A 22,668-nucleotide genomic window follows, 5' to 3' on the forward strand; every position below is an offset into this window, starting at 1 on the left:
CGCTGAAGTTTATGCTGCACTGATGTTTCAAATATTTTATCCATACATTATACTCACTACTAATTATGAGGTATCTGTGTGATGCACCTCCAGAATTTACAGATGCATCTTGCTAAGCAGACATGCTAGCATTGGCAGCTAACATAGCTTTACATTGACATCCCCAAAATGGCTATGTTCGTCTTTAATAAACTCACCAGCCACTTCATTAGGTACACACATTTACCTGTTCATTAACTCAAATATTTAATGAGCCAGTCACATGGTAGAAACTCCATGGCATGTAGAAATGGTCAAGACAGCCTGGTGAAGATCAAACTGAGGACTAGAATGTGGAAAAAGTGACTTTGAATGCAGTAAGGCTGTCGCTGCCAGACTGGCTTGAATGAATTTCATATTTTACTGCAAATCTTCCTGGGTTTTATCCACAAGATCATCTCTCTGGTTTACAGAAAATGATTTAAAAATAGAAAGGATCCATGAGTCAAATAATCACTACAAATCACACCAATATATTTAAAAATCTCATAATTAGTAAAGTCTTTCAATATGCCCTATAAAGCTAGCTACAACAAACCATAAAATCTGGTTCAAGTAATACAAGGTCATATGTGAGGTGATGATTAACCATGTCTCAGAGTAGTAAACCGGAGAAGGACCCAGATTCTTAAAATCATAATCAACCAAAATTATATATATATTTATAAGAACATGTAATGCTTTTGATGCCGGCATGTTTGAACTCATATGTAAACGTGAGGAATGTGACAAGTTATAATGATTAAGACTTTGAAATCTGACTCCGAGCAGAGATTTTCTGAGGATGACCGCTGCAACAACAAACCCTTCCCTTTCCAGAGACAAATGCCTCTGTAACTGGTTAATGTTTTGCAGAAGCTACAGATAGCAAGAGGGGATCGTTTACTGCACATTCATTCAGAGAATGGCTACATACCCGCCTGAATGACTCACAGTTGTCATATAAACTAAGCCATGGAGTCATAAAACATTGTGAAACATTTTTCCCAGGTGATGAAACATGAGGCCTTCAAGACAGGTGACTCCTGCAGATAGTTAAGAGAAAATACTGAATGCATTCCATCAGGTATTCAGATGTTTAAAATACCTGTTAAGATGTGACCAAACTGAAAAGAACACAAATCTTGAGGAAGAAGTCTCAGGCTCCAGGTACCTTTGCTTGTAGCGCCATCTGGTGACAATGGTGATAATATATGGCTGGCTAATACACTCACAATAAATGATAATAAATTTAAAAGATTTTCTAGGCTTTATAAGATGCAATAACCTTTGGATTATGTATACAAACTCTATGCCCACCTATTTATCACAAATCAACCAATCACATGGCAGTAATTCAGTTAATTTGGACATGACATAACTGCTAAAAATGCACATCAGAATGAGGAAGAAAGGTCATGTGTCCTGGTGTGAGAATTTCAGAAACCAGTTGTCTTAAACTTGGACGTTGCTCACAGGGTTTCTGACTCAGTATTTTTGGGTGTGCCCACAGCAAAAAGGTTTTGTGGATGTGCATACTTCTCCGCCCCGAGTTATGAGTAAAGAGTTCACTTTGTGTGACTCAGCATGGTTAAATCTGTGGTTGTCTCCCTCCGCTGGACATGAATGGTCCTACTGCTTGCAAAAAATACGAAATGTCTTAAGGATGGAGTATTTAATACGCTGTTCAAAAATTAGCACTCTGTCATCAGAGTATACCTCAAACTTAAAGGGCGTCCAGTTATGAAGCAAAAACCAGTGTGAATCAGTTTCACCTACTGTGGTCCAAAGGAAAGTGACAACATGTGCAGTGGAGAGGCAAGAAAAGCCAGCGAAGGGAAAGGAGATTGTTTTATAGGTGTTGGCCACAGATCATTGCTTTCCCTTTATTCTAATGAATTTTTCTCTAGTTTTGTTTTTTCTCAGTGTGCTTGTCAGATGCCATCCGTGTGTGTTGTCACAAGGTTTGCTGTGTCTCCCGGCAGCAGACACCAGCAGCAGGGCTGGTAACAAAGTTCCCACACGTGGGACTAATAAAGGTTATCTTATCTTAACATGAAAGAAACTCATAAGCCTTGAGCTTGTTTTGTGTTTTTATAGGGTGTAGAATAAATCTTAGCTGTAAGCTTTCAGCTCTGGAAACATCCATCCATCCACACATTAAACAAAGACTCCTCTTACTTACTCAACTCAGTTTATTACCAGAGTGTTTGAAGAGCCATGTATGCAAATGCACTGAAATTACTGACAGAACTTTTTTTTTTTTTTTAATTCATCACATGGGGAGTTGATTATTCACTTTGAGCTCAGTATGTTGATCAATATATTTCAAAAATCCAGTGACTGTTTTTTTTCCTTTAGATTACCATCAAGTCCCTCAGGGAAACAATAAATTAACCAGGTTTTAAGCCGTGCTCCGTCTTCCAGGCTTCCGCAAATATAGCAGTTAGAGTTAATATTTCTGGACACCATCAAATCTAAGCAAAGCCTGTGATAATCCAAGAAAAAAAAAATGAAAAGCTACAAACAGGTTTCGGTCAGTCCTCTCTCAGATGAGCCACAATGAAGCAACATGAAGGGTACAGGCAATGTAGCAGTGAGCCTTTAACGTTATTTGATCTCTTTTAAAAGGAAAGTTTCTATATTTTCTGAAGTGTTCATCAAATTGAATCACACCCTGTGGGATTATCGTACAGTGTGCGTGACATCCATTCTCTTTAGCCAATCAAAAATCCTTTTGAAGTTGAACACGTTTTATTTGTAACACCGCTCTTCCTGCTTCCACAGTGACCAAATTTACCCACGGGAACTGATTAAATGTAAAAGCAGAAAACTCTGAAAACAACCTTGTAATCAATGGCAAGAACTGCAACTTCCCCCTTAAAGAAAACACCCCCTTCACCTCTGGCGTCTAGTTTGAACCGTCCTGTTATCAGCTTGGTTATGATACATGAAGTGACACTGAAAATAAAATCGAAAACAGGCAACAGATACAGCATGGACAGATAGTTAAAAATGAACATAAAACCAACAAGTTAACTTCCTACACTTAAAAAGCTGACGTCATTTTCAACACACGCTACTCTGCTATGATATTTACAGTTTCTTTCAACACTGACCATCATCTGCCTCCCTTAATGTGTTGGGAATGACTTTTTAAGGCTGTGGAAGTACTCCGCCCACCCTCCCCAAACTAAACAGGGTCTGAAAACTGAGAAGGAAAAAATGAATAAAAGAAAGATTGAATCAAGTTTCTGAGACTTGCTGAAGCTTTCGGACAACAGGCTTACAACCAACCAGCAGCACTTGTATTACTGCAGGAATCCCCATTCAATGGATTCTAATCAGAACATTTGTATCATCTTTTCTACACACCTGACTCCAATGGTAAGGTGTGAATGAATACACAAAACCTGCAGGATACTAGGCACTGACTAAATTCTTTAAAACATGAGCTGTGGCTGTGAAGGAATATGTATTCCCCATTAGCAAACCTGGCACTTACATTAGGGGCAGCTTGTATAAAAGTTTGAGGAAGCATTTCCTGTGTGAAATCCTTCCGATTCACCCCTGCTGTGCATTTAAACTGCTGTTTTTGCTTTCCCCCCCTTCCAATTGTTTTGGGTCCCCCCCCCTCTAAATTAGTTTTGGGAACCTACATTATTAATAGTTTGTGTCATTTACTATTTCTACCGGTGCAGTGCTGAATTAACACATAAAGACATACAGATGTGTTGACAAATAATGCATGTGTTAAAAGAACGACAGCTTTAATGCATGTACACTTTGCAAACGTACCAGTATGTGCCTGGTTAAAGACAACACATTGTATTGTGAGTTTTAAGACTGTAATGGGGAGGGTCTCATTCTCTGTCCATGCATTTAAATAGCAACACAGGGGAAAGAAAACAAACAATCAAACAAAAAAAAAAAAAAAAGAAAAGAAAAGAAAGAAAAAAAGGCTAACACACATTTAACACGTCTTAACATATGTCACCCAGAGGTCTGCTGCTCATGTCATTTCTTTCAGATAGATTTGGACTTATAATATTTTTTTTCCTCTTTTTTTGTGTCCGTTAAATTCAAATGACAGAATAGGAGTATATTTTGTGGATCACATTCAGACGCCTCGATTCTCTTCTTCTATACTTCACTGTTGCCTGCGTAGAGCCTGGTCCATGTTCGGGCTGAGGAGGAAACAAAACAAGAGGGTTTTGTTTGGTATGAGGGCCATCGGCTGAGTAAATAACAGTAAATAAGTAGAGTGCTGCAAGGTCCCAGAACAGGCAGCAAAAGCACCTGAGAGGTCACAGGACTTCCAAATACAAAATTTTAATATTTAGGCTTTTCATTTCTGTGTTGCTTGTTTTTGATGCTTTACATACTTTAAACTTTATTATGTTTAGAGTTTGGATTGTAGATAGAGGAAAACAAGAACATCATGTTGAGCCATGCGAAGCTGATTTCACACAAATAACTATTGATATCCTAAAACAAAACCAAAAAAGGCTTCTGATCTCATTATGTGTTTCTGCTTTTACAGTCAAACCACAAGCAGAATATTTAAATGATGTATTGGTTTGGTTAGTCACAAAGATTTCCATGGAAACTGGCAGAGAAACCCTGTTTTTACAGCCCATCTCAGACTGCCTTTAACAACACGTAAGAATTTGTTTCATGATTGACTGCTGCGCATACACGCATGCATTTTATTATCTCCCTTATTTAGCGGGTTTCAACTGATACCATCAAGTGAGTCACGACCGAGGAATTTCATTGTCATTGTACACTCAGAAGTGGCATATCAGCCGAGACAAACCAATCAACTTCTTTTACTAGACTCTCCAACAAGATCATTAGGTGCAGACCTCCATGAGCATCAACTTATTTTCTTAAGCTGATAAAATATATGCTTCACAAAATGTTGGGAGAATAACAAATATATGCAGCTCTCACGTGCGTCATCTGCCAAGCAAACTTGAGAACTGTTACTATCACCTGGCTTTATTTACAGTAGGTCAGCGAGCTGACCCCTCCCACAAAGTCACCAACAGGTTTGTTGTTTTGTTTTCTGGTTGCTATTCTTCTCCTCCCAGGAAATGAACCATAAAGAAAACCATCATCTCAGCTTTGGCTAATTTGCAGCTATTTGTAAAATGGCTGACAGTTAAGGTCAAGACCTGAGCTGTTGTTTGTTACCATCTGTCACAGCACTTCTCACACTGAAACCTGTGACCACCTGTGGCAGCAGAAATACAGTTTAACAAAGCCCATCCCGAGTGATCTAATAGAAAAAAAATAAATCTTCTCCTCACCTGTCTCAATGGCTTGGCTTTCATTTTTCTTCCACTGCTCTGCAACATCATTTGCCAGTGGATCATCTGGATTGGGAGCACTTAATAATGCCTGGATAGATAGCAACACTGTACGGATCTGCAGGGCTGGAGACCACTTGTCTGTGGGAAGATCAGGAAAAAGAGGAACAGGCTGGTGGGTTTAATGGGAAAAGAAACAAATCTGATGGTAAACCTATTGTCAACAACTTGCTAGTGGCAGAAAAGGAAAGCAGTCAATATCAGGGCTCAGCTGATCAGAAAGGCAAGGTAAAGAAAAAAAAAACATATGAGGGAGTAGCAGTCCTTTAGTGCTGATCAGTTTGCTAAACAATCTCTTCTATTTTCCACATTCCCTTCTAAACATATATGCAAACACAGCTGCATGCTTTCCTGATACATTTTATATACCAATTTGCTTTCCATTACCACATAATATCAAGATAATAAAAATTAAATCCATGATTCTATCATTGTATAATAATGCTTATGTGCTCAAATAAATTATAAATACATTTGTTTGCTCAACAGAAAATGCAGAGACTTTGGGATTGTCATAATCTACGCTGCATATGATCGTTAAAATAATCGAAAGAAATCAGTGAACACAAGGCACGAGAGAACTGAAACAGACTCGATTCTGCAGCAGAAATCAGTGCACGGGCTCAGGAACAACCACTGAACAAAGTTTGTCTCTGCACTCATAAAATAAAGAGAAAACTCAGCTGCTTAAAGAAAAAGAATTTAGAAGCAAGCTGTCGAATGGCAGCTTTCTTCCTGTGGACCTGAATTGTGAAATTTTATTGCATTTTTTAAATCAAATACACCTCTAAAGAGGAAACACCTCGCTTGTCATCAGAAAAGCTGATGCAAAACAAAGGCTTTGTCTCCAATCATTTAAAATGTGTTACAGATATAAAACTTAAAATGAGCCTTAAAAAAAATCTGATATTGTCTTTGCTACAATTTCACTTAAATAAAATAGTTTAATCATAATGAAATCATCACATAAAATATGGCTGTACAGTGTTCCAATCTAATGTTATCTATCCCATCCCCCAAATCTTGATCTAGAACACATGTCATGAATTAATCTTCCTTTTTCTTACAAATACAATTTAAAAACTCATATTTTGACATTAACAATAAATCAGTTCAGTATAACATGAAAATGGTTCGTATTATTTCCACGCCCTACTGAAAGTAATCACCTAACTTCATTCTTCTTTCAGACGATGAGTTCTTTATATAAAATTGAAGGTATACTTTTCTCTACAACAGGCTTTAACATGTCGGATGTTCACTGCCTGCTCATTGCAAAAACAGAACAATGCCAATGCAAGTAAGTGTTTTCCTAAAGCATTATTATTATCTCTCTTATTCAGTGGGTTTCCACACATTTGTACTTGGAATTGCAAGTAAATGAACTTGTGACTGCTATAAAGGCATAAAAGCCATAAGCTTTAACTGTTTGATGCTCCTCACTTTTACAAAGCAATAAGAAAAAAGCTGCAATCAAGTCCTGCAGAATGCTGTCAGTGTTGTTTCACACCAACATCAACCAGAAAAAGAAAACAGGATGTAAATTTTTTTTTTTTAAAATTCATGTCGATTATTTTTATCTCACGGTTTTCTTACCTTTCAAAATGTCTAAACATATTCTTCCCAGTTTGTCAACATTGGGGTGATAGATTTTGGTCATGAATCGCACTTTGGGAGCTGCCATGGGATACTCTTCTGGAAGAAATAGTTCAAGTTTAAATGTGCCTCCTTCAAAGGGAGAATCTTGAGGCCCTGCAATGAACACATGGAAGTAGCGTGCATTCCCTTCATCAGGCGTAGCAGTGATCCCTGGAACAGGCTCTGCCATCAACCGCTGCGTTTCCTGAGCAAGGTCATAGTGAGAAACACAGTTGTTGACATTTTGAATTTAAAAAGGAAGAAAAAGTGTTGCATGAAGAACTGTAGGAGGGTGTCAACAACAGACTTTTAAGTGCATAATGGTTCATAATACACAATTTCACCCCGCTTAGTCACACAGATACTTTCCACTTTACCCTATATATAGACAAGAAAACATTTCCACAAGTTATTTAAAATGGAAACTAAAGGCAGTCAAGTGTCCGTGCAGTGCCTCGCACTGACAAATAATTCAGTGGCTCCACTTTATTTCAATCTAAAAAAAATTCTGAAATTCAACCAATCATTTCACAATACCTAAAACAAGCCTTCTCTCTCCATTGCCTCCTTTATTTCTTGTAGTCTTTTTTCCCCTTCCTCACATTGTACTTCTGTTCATGCTTTAGAGAAGTGGTTCTTATCTTTAATATGGAAATATTTTTGTGGCAGAGTACAAACATTTTTTTAAGCAAAAAATACAGTTGCAATAAAGAGTATGTGAGCCAAAAACTGTGGTTTCAGACTGCTCTAAACAAAACTGCAGTTCAAACCTTCCGTTTACGAGGGGCAGCCAATCAGAATCACATTAGCTTAAAGGGAGCTCTTCAAATAGCTTTTCTTGCTAAAACTCTGAGACATCAACAAACAAATTAGCCAATAAATAATCGCTGTTTAAAGAAGCAACCAGTTATCAGATTGACTGCAGATTTTTTTTTGCCTGTCAATCTGAATAAATTTGTCCAGATTACTTTTAGAAACTGTTTCAGTGCAAGGATCGTTCCACTTTACTGGGTGTATTAACTGCTAAAGAGTTTTACCGCTATGAACACTGTGCGAAAATGAACAAGGAGGAAGTAGACTATCTATTTAAGATTTCTGCATTCGCTTGAGCAGGTGCACCAAAACATCTGCAATAAACAGGAAGGAAACTGATTCACTCTTAGAATTAGAAAAAACAAAAACGTTTCTTTGTTGTGAATGTAAAGCAAAATGCTACAGGTTTATAAACAGAAGCTGATTCCGGTTTTCCCACTTTGCCTACTGTCGTGTTACTGGTTGTGAAAACCTGTTAAACCTGAGGAAGAGCTGCTAGACGTAGCGGAAAAGGCTGATCGCGCCCACTGCCGGGCCTGGCCCAGCGAAGCTGCGGTGAGGCTAAGGGAGGAGACCGCAGCCCTTAAGGCCTTGCATTTCTGTTTTAGTTCCATATATTTTAATACAAAAACTAAACAAAAGGTGACATGCTCGCGTAGTTGGGCTCGAACATATGTTTCGTGAGCACAAGGGCAGCGCTTCACATCAGCATCAGACATGTGTACTAATCGGCAACGCTAAAACTGCTAGCCTAGCTCACTTAGCAAATCCATTCATAGGGCGACTGGGACAAATTTCTACAATCAGTCGAGTCATACTGAAAATGTAAGAAAGCAATAACTTTAACATTGCAAATTAAGCGAGTTAAGAACTCCTCACGTATAAAAAATTCAACCACCGTCACAGCAGAATTCACTAAACGGAAGTGGCAAACAAAACACAGACAAGCGAGCTAGCTCGACAGGAGCTAAATGTGCTAGCCTTGCTAACGCCAGGCTACACGCGAGATGACTGCACGTCTATGTCCATATTGGCACTGAATAACCGCTATAAAATACATTCAACGGCTCATTATGATATATACATATTGTCCGATGACAGGAGTACCTTTACAATCCTACGAGGCAGACCGGCCATCTTGTGTTAGCTATTATATTTTTAGCCGTTGACTCGCCTTCTCTTCAGGTTGAATTGACTGAGCTGCTGGGGCGGGGACAGATAACTCACGCTTCCGGTGGCTTCAGATGACGTAGACAAGTATGCTGATGTCTAAAGACTTCCATGTAAAATATAAATGCTGCAATACTAAATAAATGAACAAATAAAACATATTATGAATCTGAAACTTTAGTTAAATGTTTTCAAAGGGTTCTGAATATATATATCTTTTTAATGCTGCTATTACTATTTTAAGAAGACAAAATAAAAGGGCCATTCTACAATTGCAGGAAAATTTCTGTCACACCCCAGAATTTGAAAACAGTCTATGCACAAAATACTAAAACTTTAATTTGTTGTGTAAATCACAGCTGCTCTTGTTAAATAAGTGGTTCACACATATGGTTTAAAATACATAACAGCCTTGGAGAATTCCCCAAATCCCAATTTTTCCCAACGTCTTAACAGCCAAACTGGTTGTCAAGTATAAGATTTTTTTAAAGTTATGAATCAGCTTTCTTTATTTTATGAATGCATGTATCTTGTAATTGTTGAACGACATAACAAAGAAAAAGTGACATATCAAGTCACATGCACACATCACGGGTAGACCAAAGGGCAGTCTTTTCTGACTGCATTGCGTGTATTACCTTAACTAATGCAACCCTATTGCCATATTACGAAAGGAAGCTAAATGAATTTCAAAGATTTCTTCCTTTATTTGTATAACGACATTCATCTTTGACTTTCACAGTCCATTTCACTCCACAGCTTACATCTTTTTATGAGAAAACATTAATGCTAGCACAGATTTGCAACCTTGTTACTTATACTTGTTTCCACGCAAACTGCCATACAGTGGGGCAAAAAAGTATTTAGTCAGCCACCGATTGTGCAAGTTCCCCCACCTAAAATGATGACAGAGGTCAGTAATTTGCACCAGAGGTACACTTCAACTGTGAGAGACAGAATGTGAAAAAAAAAAAAAAATCCATGAATCCACATGGTAGGATTTGTAAAGAATTTATTTGTAAATTAGGGTGGAAAATAAGTATTTGGTCAATAACAAAAATACAACTCAATACTTTGTAACATAACCTTTGTTGGCAATAACAGAGGTCAAACGTTTACTATAGGTCTTTACCAGGTTTGCACACACAGTAGCTGGTATTTTGGCCCATTCCTCCATGCAGATCTTCTCGAGAGCAGTGATGTTTTGGGGCTGTCGCCGAGCAACACGGACTTTCAACTCCCGCCACAGATTTTCTATGGGGTTGAGGTCTGGAGACTGGCTAGGCCACTCCAGGACTTTCAAATGCTTCTTACGGAGCCACTCCTTTGTTGCCCGGGCGGTGTGTTTTGGATCATTGTCATGTTGGAAGTCCCAGCCTCGTTTCATCTTCAAAGTTCTCACTGATGGAAGGAGGTTTTGGCTCAAAATCTCACGATACATGGCCCCATTCATTCTGTCCTTAACACGGATCAGTCGTCCTGTCCCCTTGGCAGAAAAACAGCCCCATAGCATTATGTTTCCACCCCCATGCTTCACAGTAGGTATGGTGTTCTTGGGATGCAACTCAGTATTCTTCTTCCTCCAAACACGACGAGTTGAGTTTATACCAAAAAGTTCTACTTTGGTTTCATCTGACCACATGACATTCTCCCAATCCTCTGCTGTATCATCCATGTGCTCTCTGGCAAACTTCAGACGGGCCTGGACATGCACTGGCTTCAGCAGCGGAACACGTCTGGCACTGCGGGATTTGATTCCCTGCCGTTGTAGTGTGTTACTGATGGTGACCTTTGTTACTTTGGTCCCAGCTCTCTGCAGGTCATTCACCAGGTCCCCCCGTGTGGTTCTGGGATCTTTGCTCACCGTTCTCATGATCATTTTGACCCCACGGGATGAGATCTTGCGTGGAGCCCCAGATCGCGGGAGATTATCAGTGGTCTTGTATGTCTTCCATTTTCTGATGATTGCTCCCACAGTTGATTTTTTCCACACCAAGCTGCTTGCCTATTGTAGATTCACTCTTCCCAGTCTGGTGCAGGTCTACAATACTTTTCCTGGTGTCCTTCGAAAGCTCTTTGGTCTTGGCCATGGCGGAGTTTGGAGTCTGACTGTTTGAGGCTGTGGACAGGTGTCTTTTATACAGATGATGAGTTCAAACAGGTGCCATTCATACAGGTAACGAGTGGGGGACAGAAAAGCTTCTTACAGAAGACATTACAGGTCTGTGAGAGCCAGAGATTTTCCTTGTTTGAGGTGACCAAATACTTATTTTCCACCCTAATTTACGAATAAATTCTTTACAAATCCTACCATGTGAATTCATGGATTTTTTTTTTCACATTCTGTCTCTCACAGTTGAAGTGTACCTCTGGTGCAAATTACTGACCTCTGTCATCATTTTAAGTGGGGGAACTTGCACAATCGGTGGCTGACTAAATACTTTTTTGCCCCACTGTAGAGTTCATCTACCAACTGGAAGATAGATGGTTTGATTCTCAGCTCCTCTAGTCTGCGTGTCAAAGAATTTTAGGCACTAAATCCTGAGTTGCCTTGATGCATCTTTTGGAATCTAAGTGTGTGGACAGCAGGCTAAAGAAAGGTGGAGAATTCAGCTCTGTGGAGTGGGCTTCTGCTATGTTACACTCAACAAGATTGCAAAACCAAGATGTTGTTAAAAAAGCCTTAAAATCAATATAGACATTTTTCACCCTGGTCACTATCTGTTTGACCTGTTGCCCAACAGACTGAAGAACGTTTTTTTATCCAAGTGACACATCATAGCCACAGATCTACCAAATGTGGATCAGATGTGAGGTGCATTATGACATTTGCGTTAAAACTGACACACTCATCACTTGCCACAACCCGCTTCAAGCGGGTGACATTCAGACCACAGTTCACCTACAAAATACATCCTAAAGAGAATGAACTTTTCCCCTCTTCTTCTGCTGCTGTGTTGTACAGGTAGTTGTGCTTTGAAAGTGATTCACTTTCCCCACACACGTTGTCCTTTATGCTAACAGTTAGGTAGCAGAAGTAGTGTCTCTTTAACGGGTTCCTATATTTTTCAGCATAGCTGTTCAGCGTACCTCTTTAATGAGAACTAAATGTCTGCTGAGCACAAATATAGTAAATTTAATTTTCATTCATTATGTTTACGTTGCTACAACACTCTTTGGTTGCTAGGCAACACGTTGACATCATAAATCGTTATTCATAATTAAAGTTTCAGGGATATGAACTAGATGCTACCATCATGAAATGAAAATGATACGACACCTTTATAAAAGGTGTTTACATGTGCATAAAGGAGGTTGGTAGGTGGCTGCTAGCCAACATAATGACATCACAATATCTGATATGGATCTATACACCTGCACACCTGGAAACTCTGAAGACACACGTGTGACTTGCCAGGCTACTTGAGAACCCCTGCTTTATATCATCAGTCTAAAGAAAATTCTACTGCAACTGTGAAGTCCAGTGTAGTGGCTGCATAAAAAAAAAATAGTAACTACTAACTTATTATTTAACAGTTTATTTAACATTATAGTGACAACAGAAGGATATCATTTGCTGTTTGGTAGCTATCTGTCCTTCGGTGGGTCCTTATTTATGCGTCGCCTTCGATACCTGTGAACAAAAAAAACAGAGGACGATCAATACAGAACAACAAGTACAGAGGCATTTTTAAAGAGAGAGCACATTTTCTTTCAGCTCTTTTACAGTTTCACAATCATCCAATGAATAAAAACAACAGAAGGAGCGACAGAGTCTCCTCATCAAAGTTGGCAACTCATCTAAATCTGCTGTGCTAACACTGTTAAATCAGCAAACCAGACGAAACAAGGTTGAGTAACCCACTTTCAAGGGAAATTTCTTCAATATGTTATTTCTGACCTCCAGCTTGCCAGTAAATATGGTGATGAAAAGCTTAAGACCACTTGAAAAATTACAAACAAACATGGTTGGATAGTAACAAGGTTCCAGGTAGAGCTTCCACATGCAACAAGAAGAAATGACAGTGAGACAAAACCTTTTTTTGAGCATGCAAAAAAACAAAAGACCTGTAATCACCCCAAAACAGAAAACCCAAACTCAGTAATAAGTAGCTCCACCGTTATTGCTGATCACTTCAAACATTTTTCAAGTGGTCTTAAACTTTGATCGGGACTGTGCAATACCAATAATACCTGTAACATAGATATATCCAGATAAACAATTTTCTATACATAATTCATCTTGTTGATCCAAATGTAAACTTTGGAGGAATAAATCAACAATAAATTACTAAAGGGAGACCAGATGAAGAACATAGGGGCAAATCTCCCACCAACCTTTTCATCACAGACCTTTGCCTATGTGTGTGTTACTTGTGTACTTACTGTCCAATTGGATAAAAGCGGTGTTTTGTAGTGAAGAACATCTTGCTCAGCTCTTCTATTGTGGGGCCGTTGTCCTTGAGCACCTCCTTGCTGAGGTGGGCCTTTAAAACCTGGTCGTGCGTCTCGACCTGGTTGGCCATTGGGTCTGGTCTTTCTATAGGCTGCAAAGATTAATTTCCCGTTTTGTAAATACACGGTGTTTTATTGCAATCCTGAAGCTTTTTCACTTGTTGTGCACAGAACAGTTACATCATTTCTAATGGCTGTAAGTCTGATACTTCAAGTTTATTTGTTATAAAATAATAACAGGTCTAAAACTATATCCAGAATACTTCTGAAACCTGCACAGTAGTGCCTTACCTGGGTAAGCTCATAGGGAATGTCCACAGTGGGATGGTAGCACACTATGGTTTTTCCATCTGAGGTCACACCAATATCCACATTACTAAAGCCAAAAATTTGAAAGATTAGTATCTATGTCAAACTTAAGTAGTTGTCACATTTTTTTTTTAAAACTTCATTAATTATTCCAACAACACAACTACAAAAATGTTACATATTTCTGCAGCTACAGTGCTTTGCAAAAGTCTTGAAGTAACAAATTCTTTATATTTTGCTAGTTAAATGGGAAATATGTAAACCATTGTTAAGTTTATACAATTCTAATGGGCTTGAAAGTCATTATTTTGTATGAACACCTTTATTCTTCAACACAGCCTGAACTCACTTAGGCAGCTTTCTTGTAATTTCTTTAAATATTCTTCAGGAATAGTTCTCCAGGCTTCTTGAAGGAAATTCAAAGCTCTTCTTTGGATATTCGCTGCATTTCTTTCACTAGCCATTAAAATGATCCCACACTGCTTCAATAATGTTGAGGTCTGGGCTCTGGGGAGGCCAATCATGACTGATGGTGTTCCATTGTGTGTTTTGCCATACTTTTTCTGCATTGGCAGTGTGTTTGGGATCATTGTCATGCTGAAAAGTCAAGCCGTTGTCTATCAGACTCCTTCCTGACAGTATTATGTGGTAAGCCAAAACATTATGATGCTTTTCTGAGTTTGTTTGTTCTATTTTGAGAAGATCTCCAACACCCCCAAACAACGACAGACCCTCCACAGTGGCTGTTGTACTTCTCTCCTGACCTCCTCTGCACATATTGATGATGATTTGAACCAAAGATTTAAAATTTAATTCATCATTCCATAAAACCTGATGCCACAAATCTTCAGTCCAGTTTTTTTGTAATTTGGCATACTTCAGCCTTTTCTCTTCCTTAAGAATGAACTAAACTTCCACTGAAACCATTTCTGATGAGGCACTGGTGAACAGTAGATGGATCGACCGAGGCATGCTGTGTCAAGTCTTTGCTGGATTTTTTCTCCACTTGTTCAGTTTCCTTCGATCTTTTAAGGATACACTTCATCCCTTGAGTTGGTTGTCTTTATAAGGAATTTATGTTTCCTTATGTCATGCATAAGAAAGGGAGTGAATTTACTGTGAAAAAGGCACCAATGACCAAAGAAAAACTTTCAAAGTTCTTCAGAAAGAAGGAGAACTACTAATTGAGGCCTCTTTAAAAATGATAACACATTACATCTGGCTGCTTGGAGTCAAAATTTAAAGTAATGAAATAAATTGTTGCTCAAGACTTTTGGACAATACAACACGCAATGCTAATTCTAATCCACAAGGTAAGCTAACTACTTTCGTCTTTGTTCATCTCATCTTAATTTGACAAATACAAACCATTCAGGTCCATCAAGAGAAGTAGTACCAACACTGGACTTCTGGCGAGCTGGGACCAAACAAGCTGCAGCAGGAAAACAAACACAACCAACACAGATGTAACACAAGTCCAGACAACTAATGACACAAATGGACACGGTTCAACTTCTTAGCTATAAATGAAACTCTGAAAGCTTAGAGACCATAACACAAGGATGGAGGCAGCAGCAGGAACTACTAAACACAGACACTAGACATGATGCTGCTACTGTGCCCAACATGTGGTACGTTTACAGTCACTAGGAAACGTGTAAACTTGTAATATATTAAATTATTCGTAGCGAGTTTTTTTGTTTTTGTTTGTTTGTACAGACACACTGTGCTTTGGACAGTGAAGTCAGACTCGCCACCTAAACTGTCAAGGTTAGCCTGTTAGCTTTCACCGCTGCCATCGCTGTTAACCATTAAATCTGTAAACTCACATGACCGCCAACGATGACAAATAAAGCATAAAACTTACTTTGTACACACGATAACCGAGTGCGACCGGAGAGTCGCGTTAGGAGACTGTTTAGTCTGCACAAACGACCCGACGCCATGCTTCATTATTTTGTATGTGCAACACTGTAATATTTCCGTCTCTGCTTTCTGAGTCGGCTTCAATAGTTCCGCTGCTACACCCATCTCCTTCAATATTTCTACTCTGGCTTTATTTGTAACTCCTGCACTTAACATGCATGAATTATTTCAAAATCTCCAAAATGAACTGAACTTCATGCTGTTACATAAAATATTTTTAAATATCTTAGAAATGTTTTGTTTAAAATAAAATACAATTGAACCCTGGGATCCCCACAAATACTCTCAGTGCGCACATGCATCATGTAGTACTTGTGATACCTTTATTTTCTATGTTTTTCTTTAATATCATTTAAAAACATTGATTGCTCATAGTCTGTTACTACTCAGCCCTGCTGGTGACTAACAGTAAACGGAAACATTTATGAATTCTTACGTTTCACACTTTACATTATAGGTGGTTATTTTTCCATATATTCTTAGTATTAGGTCCAGTTTTAAATGCACTTCATTTTAGCACAAAACCCAAAAGAAAGTCTTTTACTTTTTTTTTTTTTAAGATTACAGGCTAATAATGTACAGTACAACCACATAAATATTTAAACACCGCACATCCATACACATCCATCTAGTGGTTCATAAGTGGTTTGAAAACCAAAGAACAAAATCAACACAAATCTAATGAACTGTGTTTATTTTTTGAATATATGAAAGTTGGATGAGTCCATTAATTATTTATTTTTACACTTGAGCCAAATCAAATAACTGTACAGACTTTCCCCCCAAAATTTTTTATCTATTAGCAGAAAAGGGTATAAAACCACTGTTCAGATCAGTGTGCATGGCTTTCTTGAGAAAGTAATCTAAGCAGCATATACATTGGTAATGTACATTAAAAAAAAACTGCCTTGATTTTAAATTTCACCCAGTCATTCAAAAATCCAAAGAAGTCCACTTATATTAATATAAGAGCAACTGTTCCTCGACTTTCCTGAACAAGTCTTTAAATGTTCTTGTCAGCGGCCTCATATGTGGCTGAACTGAGCTCTTTGGTTCCTTTGAGCCTGGTTTTCAAAGGTTGGCCAGCCTCTCAGTGGAGCTTCCACAAAGAAACCTCAAGCATGGCAGCTTGATGTGTTTCCACATTAGCTCAGTTTATCCATTTTAACCAGACTGTCACTAGGAGACCTCCATGTCAGATGTGGCTGCAGTGCTGGATGCCTGTGATCCCGTACTTGCCACCAAGCGTTCTCGACTGCCAAAGACCTCGGCCACTAAAAGCAGTCACAACAACATTATAGCATCATTAACTGAAACAGCATCAAAAATAAATGTTTGCCACTTTAGATAACCACAGAACAAGTCGTGCAGTTGCTTTTGGAACTAATTTCACATGATTTACAAATGATTTAACTTTACCTGCTGCAACATCACTTATATCCCAAACTCGCAGACCTTCCTTCTGTCCCCCAAAGGCATAGATGAAGGGCAGGTCGGGGCAACATGACCCGCAAAACAGCACACCCTGATCACAGGTTACAAAGTCAGGTTAAACATCTTTTAACAACCACTTTTTATACACATGGAAAAATAATCCACAACACACCACAAACTTACCATTTTCATATCCCGCGAGTGCACCAGGTTGGGTTTGTTGCCTAAAATGTCCCATATCTTAACATGTTTGTCAGCTGAAGAGGTGACCATGCATCCTTTAATCTGGCTGCTGAAGGCCAACCCTGCAGGAATTCAAAGGGGGTTAGGCGTGGTTTCTATAGCACAGTCATTACTGTATCTTTTCAAGAACACAAGGAAAGGAAGGCTCCACTTGGTTGGGCTAAATCACAGAGCCTCAGTGTTACCCAACTGTCTTCATGATTTCCTCCAGAAAGGAAGTGGTTTTGAGATGATAATGGAAAAAAGCCAACCACGAGTTTTCCCACATTTCTCTGGTATGTATGAATAATGTCAAGGAATGCTTTCATATGTTCCCAAATGACTCATTTCCAAGAAAAAAAAAGCCTCTTACAAAAGAAAAGCTTCTCTAGAGTTTAAACTGAAAAAAGGGACTGAACACACACACACCTGACACTTCTTCATCGTGTGCCCTCAGTGTGAACACCGGTTTATCTGAGCGTGCATCGAGGCAGTAGACAAAACCATCCTCTGTACTCGCCTGAAAAATAAGAAAAAAAAACCCCCCCACACGTAAAGCACACAGCTTATGAAGAACTGACAAAATCAACAGAATGAGATACGCAAAGTCATTTGCACAATGACCACACACCAGCTGGAGTCACAGCTGCTCAGCCGGGTTTTAAAAGGAATGTGATTTAATGCGGTTAAGCTTTGATGCTTTTGTATAATTTTGTTTTTCATCCTCTGATGAAAAATCAAAAAACTGAGCAGAAAAAAAAATCTGTAATTTATTGTCTGGTGAAAACAATGTGACTGAAACAAAAGTGGTTTCCCTAGCATAAACCACATCTCTACATGTGATTATGCTGGTCGAGCTCTGAAAATGACCTGGACGTCAGCCAAAAACATCAATGTGAAGCACCAGTGCTGGGAGAAGGCGTAACAGATGGGTCATTCTGTGTCAGCTGAACAAATGCTTCCCAAGCCTGATCACCTTACATTTCCCTGAAAAATTCCAAGGGAGTGACACACTTCTTAATAGGGAAAATGCCAAATTTATCTCTCTACTGAAGAGATAAATTGACATAACATGTTATGTTATGTTATGTCATAGCAATATTCCAAGTCAGCACCTTTTCAGGCCCAGGCAAAAGCTTCACCTTTGATGTGAGAGTCATTGTTACAGTTAAAAACAATTTGTATGTAAAGAAATTTTAAATAAACTGTCTTACAAACAGTGGCGATGACACTTTGCATATTCAGACATGCCCCCCAAAATTAAACAAATGACATTTAATATGAGCACTGGCACTTTTATGGGAGCTGAGAATAGCACTTGTTTCTTAGAAAACTTGGGATGCTCTGTAAATTGAAATGCATTTTACTGTGTTCTGCACAGCTTGTCTACTAAAGAATCCTGGAGGATTTTTTAAGGACTCACCAGGAAATTGCAGGGTGAAAAGTGGTTCCAGACCAAACGTTCCACTTGGCCACTGAACCTCCACGTCCGATAGCTGCTGTCTGGACTCCGACAATCATAAAGTACAGCTGTCCTGTAAAGAGAACATGTTAAGCCTCCAAACTTTTGTCAATCCAAAATTTTCCTATAAAATCTGGTGGTGAGGAGAACAAATGACACGAACTTGTCGTAAGATCCCGATAGCAAAGTCTGGGCTTCAAACGGGTGGAATGTTAACGTCTGGACCTGAAAGACAAACATGTTTGTTACCCAGCAGCTTAATGCTGTAATTTCTGGGAATGCAACACTCAATATAAACTGTGAATTGTATTTTTATTTCTCATTGAATACCTTATCAGTGTGTCTGCGCAGGGTTTTGGCTGGCTTGCCTTGAGACATATCCCACAAGATAACAGTTTCATCTGCAGAACCGCTAGCCAACACGTTCCTAAGAAAGAGGGGACTGTGTTTCAGGAAAGACCCACTGATGTACAGATACGTACAGTTATACCACATGCATCTAATATAAACAAAGTATATGCACATCTCTCAGCCTCAAGTAAAGGAATTCAAGTATCTCTGGGACTTGTTTACAAGTGGAAGGAAGAGTGGATCGTGTGATTGAAAGATGAACTGATGCAGCATGTTTAAGTCTGTTGTGGTGAAGAGAGACCAAACTGGGAAGGCAAAGCTGTCAGCTTACTGGTTGACTTGCTTTCCTACCTTCACCTATGATAAGAAGCAGGGGGTAGAGACTGAAATAATAAAAGCTCAGATACAAGCTGAGGAAATGAGCTTCATTTACAGGAAATCTGGGCTCTCCATTAGAAATGGGTCCATTTTCCGAGAGTAAACGGAGGCCTGTTCATCTCCGTTTAGACTCCTTGCACCGCAACCCACGTGAGAATAGGTGGTAGAAAATGGATGAATGCATATTAATGCAATCTGATACTGACCTGGCCAGCTGGTTCCAGGATAAATCCAGCACTGCATCTGTGTGCCCCTCAACAGGTTCTGCTGCTGCCCCCTGTTATTTTTAGAAGAACAGACAGAAACCGTTAATTACCAACTCAGTCTCAACCTATATTAAACCCTTCAGAGTTTACTAAATGGACTGGTACTAATATAGTGCTTTCTACTAGAGCTGGGTATCTATTTGATTTCTATAACTGAATCGATTCAATTCAATTTTGACTCAAACAGTCAGAAATATTATAATTATGATCATTTATCAGTACATATTCATATTTTTTATATGTACAAAAACAAATCTGTCACTTGTGAGACTTCATTAGAGGTGCCAGCATCACAGCAGATGCCTTTGTGTCAAAGTAACTGAGGATAAAACACAGAAAAACATGAAGATTTTCCTGTCCTGACTTTTTATAGCAGATAACCGCCTTAAAAATATTCTGCAGTAGATCAAAAACTGAAGAAAACCACAAATCAACATATGAATATTATCTGATACTGCTAAAGTGAAGCAGAGCAAGGTTACAGCGGCCGACAGCACTGTACACAACGGTAGACTGGTGCGTAATGAGCAAATGAATAATGCAGAAAATGGAGACTTTTGACGGTAAACTGGTCTCTGAGTACACTGAGAGAGAGGGCTGTGCAGGAAGTGTGATTTTTATCTTGGTGGAAGCAAAACAGTGAAAGTAAGAGGGAATTCATGACAATGTTTTTCAAACGTGAAGCGTAGTTTTGATCTTCTTTTGTTGCTGGTTCAGTAAATTTTGGTCAGAGAGTGACGAAACCTGCAGCTTTCAAATCTGTAAGACGTCAGCTTTCACCTGATGTCGTGTCTATGTACGTGCTGTCAGGTGAACGAGGGGATCCGCACCCATTGTTTACATCTTTTTACCTGCTCTCATTTCCTTATTTAGTTGTTTGGCAGTTGTTGAAATAGTTTTGTGAGTTTTAACCTGAGATTCTGATATTTCTGGTAAAATACATTTACATTTAAAAATCAATTCAGGATTTAATGAAAGCGATAGAAATTCACACACTCTCACTCTGATGGGCATCTGAGGGTTCAATTTCTTGCTGAGAATAAAACCACTAATTAGGTTTTTACCTTTTTGCTCTTCTTTTTCTTCTTGGAGGCCTTTTTGCTCCCCAGAGAGAATGCCGGCTCTAAACAGTCCACCACATCCAGATCCCACACGTCTATCTGAGGGGTCATGTTGCCCACAGCTGCATAGTTAGCTGCAGGGTAACACACACACAAACAGGAGACAGTGCTTGCTAAAAGGTCCTATACAACGAAACAAGAGACTTTATCTAAATTGCATTTATCATTGATGTTTTCTTACATGTTCCTTCTGCAGGATTTGGGTCAAAATTTAGCCACTCCACACACAGTGGATAGGCTGGCAGGAGAATATCGTGATGAACATAAAGGGAGTCCTCCTCTGAGTTGTAAACTGCAAAGTAACACATTTAGCTTATTTTAAGCCACAGCAGCAGTATCCAATGAACAAAACTTCCTTCTATTTGCTGAAGACAATCCTCTGTTATCTGTCCACTGGGTCAGTAAATGAAGGCATTTACCAAAGATTTCCAAATTGCAGCAATCCTTCTCTGCTTTGCCTGCCAGGATCAGGTTGTCAGTGGGTTTGATTTGAAAGTCCTCGCGCTCATACTGGTCCTAGGAAGGAAGTTATCCAAAATAATTAACACAAATTTCTTGCACTGGAAAACAAATGAGGGGTTTTAAAGTTTATAGCAGCTCCTCAGGCACAACACAGAATGCATGCACTTATTTTTGGAGGCCACTCACTGTGTCTTTGATGGTGATGTAAGGATCCTCCTCATTAGAGCTGAACACTGTGAGTCCAGCCAGGCTGTCACCAAGATTAGCCGTCACTAAAACAGAGGCAGAGCACCAGAAGATATGGGATGAAGCGGCAAATCTACTCAAATAACCAAAGAGCACCTTGCCCCTTCCTCACCTGCGTCTTCTTCATCATATTTATCCAGGCCATACTCTGCTAGCTCATCCCCCTCCTCCTTTCCTTCTTCACTCTCATCCTGTGGCACTTCAGCAGTATCACTCTCTTCAACAGGTACACCCTCAGCATCTTCTTCTTCGTCCTCAGCTGCCAGTTCCCTGGGGGCATTCAAAGAAGTAAACAAAAAGTACATGACAGCAGGCACAGTGTGATGGGATACACGGGAGCAGTGAGCCTTTAACATACCCCAATTCTTCTTTCGCTTCAGTGATGATTCGCTGGAGCTCCTCCTGGCTCAACTCAACCTAGAGTTAAATTTTAAAAGTGGCTTTATTATTTTAAAATATATGTGCCATTTGCTCGAGGTTCAATACGTGTAAAAGTTTGGGCACTGCCATGTTGACAGATTAGCCGCCGGTCGGCTAACATGCTAATGTTACTTACTTTATCCGGGGTTTCCTTGGCAACGCCTCGTTTTACCCACCCGATACAAGTAATCTGGGAGCTCATTGCGGACAAACTGTGCGGTTTATGTACTCAAAACTTTATAAACTACACACTAAAAGACTATTTAACCTCAGACACGCACACTGGGGGCGTACATGTGAGTTTCACTGGGTCCTGCGACGCGTCTTGATGGCGTTGGAGGAGCGTTGAAAAATCTGCCTGATCAAAAATGTAGCAGAGAAACTTGACTTCTGAATTGAGATTTCTAAGAGGAATCCCTCAAAAGCAGAATGTCAAAGTAAGCCCACTTTGAAGAAGTTTAATTATACATGTAACGCCTGAGATTTATATAACAAAAATTGTGTAATTTCAACAGTATGTTTCAGTTTTACTATTTGTTGAAGAAATTCTGCTGTAGTACACGAAAGAAATCTGTCAGCACGACTTAAATAGCAAGAAATAA

The 22,668-nt window shown here is 39.2% G+C and overlaps 3 protein-coding genes across 3 annotated transcripts; all 3 read right to left on the bottom strand.

Moving 5' to 3' along the window:
• Window positions 1–2,195: 2,195 nt before the first annotated feature.
• Window positions 2,196–9,081, bottom strand: ube2nb (ubiquitin-conjugating enzyme E2Nb). The gene is made up of 4 exons (XM_085436416.1): window positions 8,952–9,081; window positions 6,990–7,236; window positions 5,334–5,474; window positions 2,196–4,205 (listed from the first exon to the last, which is right to left on the bottom strand). Exons 1-4 carry the CDS (start codon window positions 8,979–8,981, stop codon window positions 4,162–4,164), a joined length of 462 nt encoding a protein of 153 aa, XP_085292542.1. The 5' UTR covers window positions 8,982–9,081; the 3' UTR covers window positions 2,196–4,161.
• Window positions 9,082–12,127: 3,046 nt separating this feature from the next.
• On the bottom strand, window positions 12,128–15,774 carry mrpl42 (mitochondrial ribosomal protein L42). The gene is made up of 5 exons (XM_085437317.1): window positions 15,646–15,774; window positions 15,147–15,210; window positions 13,761–13,845; window positions 13,401–13,561; window positions 12,128–12,648 (listed from the first exon to the last, which is right to left on the bottom strand). Exons 1-5 carry the CDS (start codon window positions 15,722–15,724, stop codon window positions 12,603–12,605), a joined length of 435 nt encoding a protein of 144 aa, XP_085293443.1. The 5' UTR covers window positions 15,725–15,774; the 3' UTR covers window positions 12,128–12,602.
• A 607-nt stretch (window positions 15,775–16,381) lies between these two features.
• pwp1 (PWP1 homolog, endonuclein) lies at window positions 16,382–22,470 on the bottom strand. The gene is made up of 15 exons (XM_085436086.1): window positions 22,203–22,470; window positions 22,005–22,063; window positions 21,759–21,916; window positions 21,587–21,672; window positions 21,358–21,454; window positions 21,120–21,230; window positions 20,882–21,012; window positions 19,758–19,828; window positions 19,153–19,249; window positions 18,986–19,047; window positions 18,784–18,895; window positions 17,790–17,880; window positions 17,322–17,443; window positions 17,124–17,229; window positions 16,382–16,978 (listed from the first exon to the last, which is right to left on the bottom strand). Exons 1-15 carry the CDS (start codon window positions 22,266–22,268, stop codon window positions 16,884–16,886), a joined length of 1,464 nt encoding a protein of 487 aa, XP_085292212.1. The 5' UTR covers window positions 22,269–22,470; the 3' UTR covers window positions 16,382–16,883.
• Between the last annotated feature and the right edge of the window lie 198 nt (window positions 22,471–22,668).

This window comes from Copadichromis virginalis, linkage group LG17, assembly GCF_057382275.1.
Source record: "Copadichromis virginalis isolate Kocher_CV1m ecotype Utaka linkage group LG17, C_Virginalis_male_GT1.1, whole genome shotgun sequence".
Taxonomy (NCBI): Eukaryota; Metazoa; Chordata; class Actinopteri; order Cichliformes; family Cichlidae; genus Copadichromis; species Copadichromis virginalis.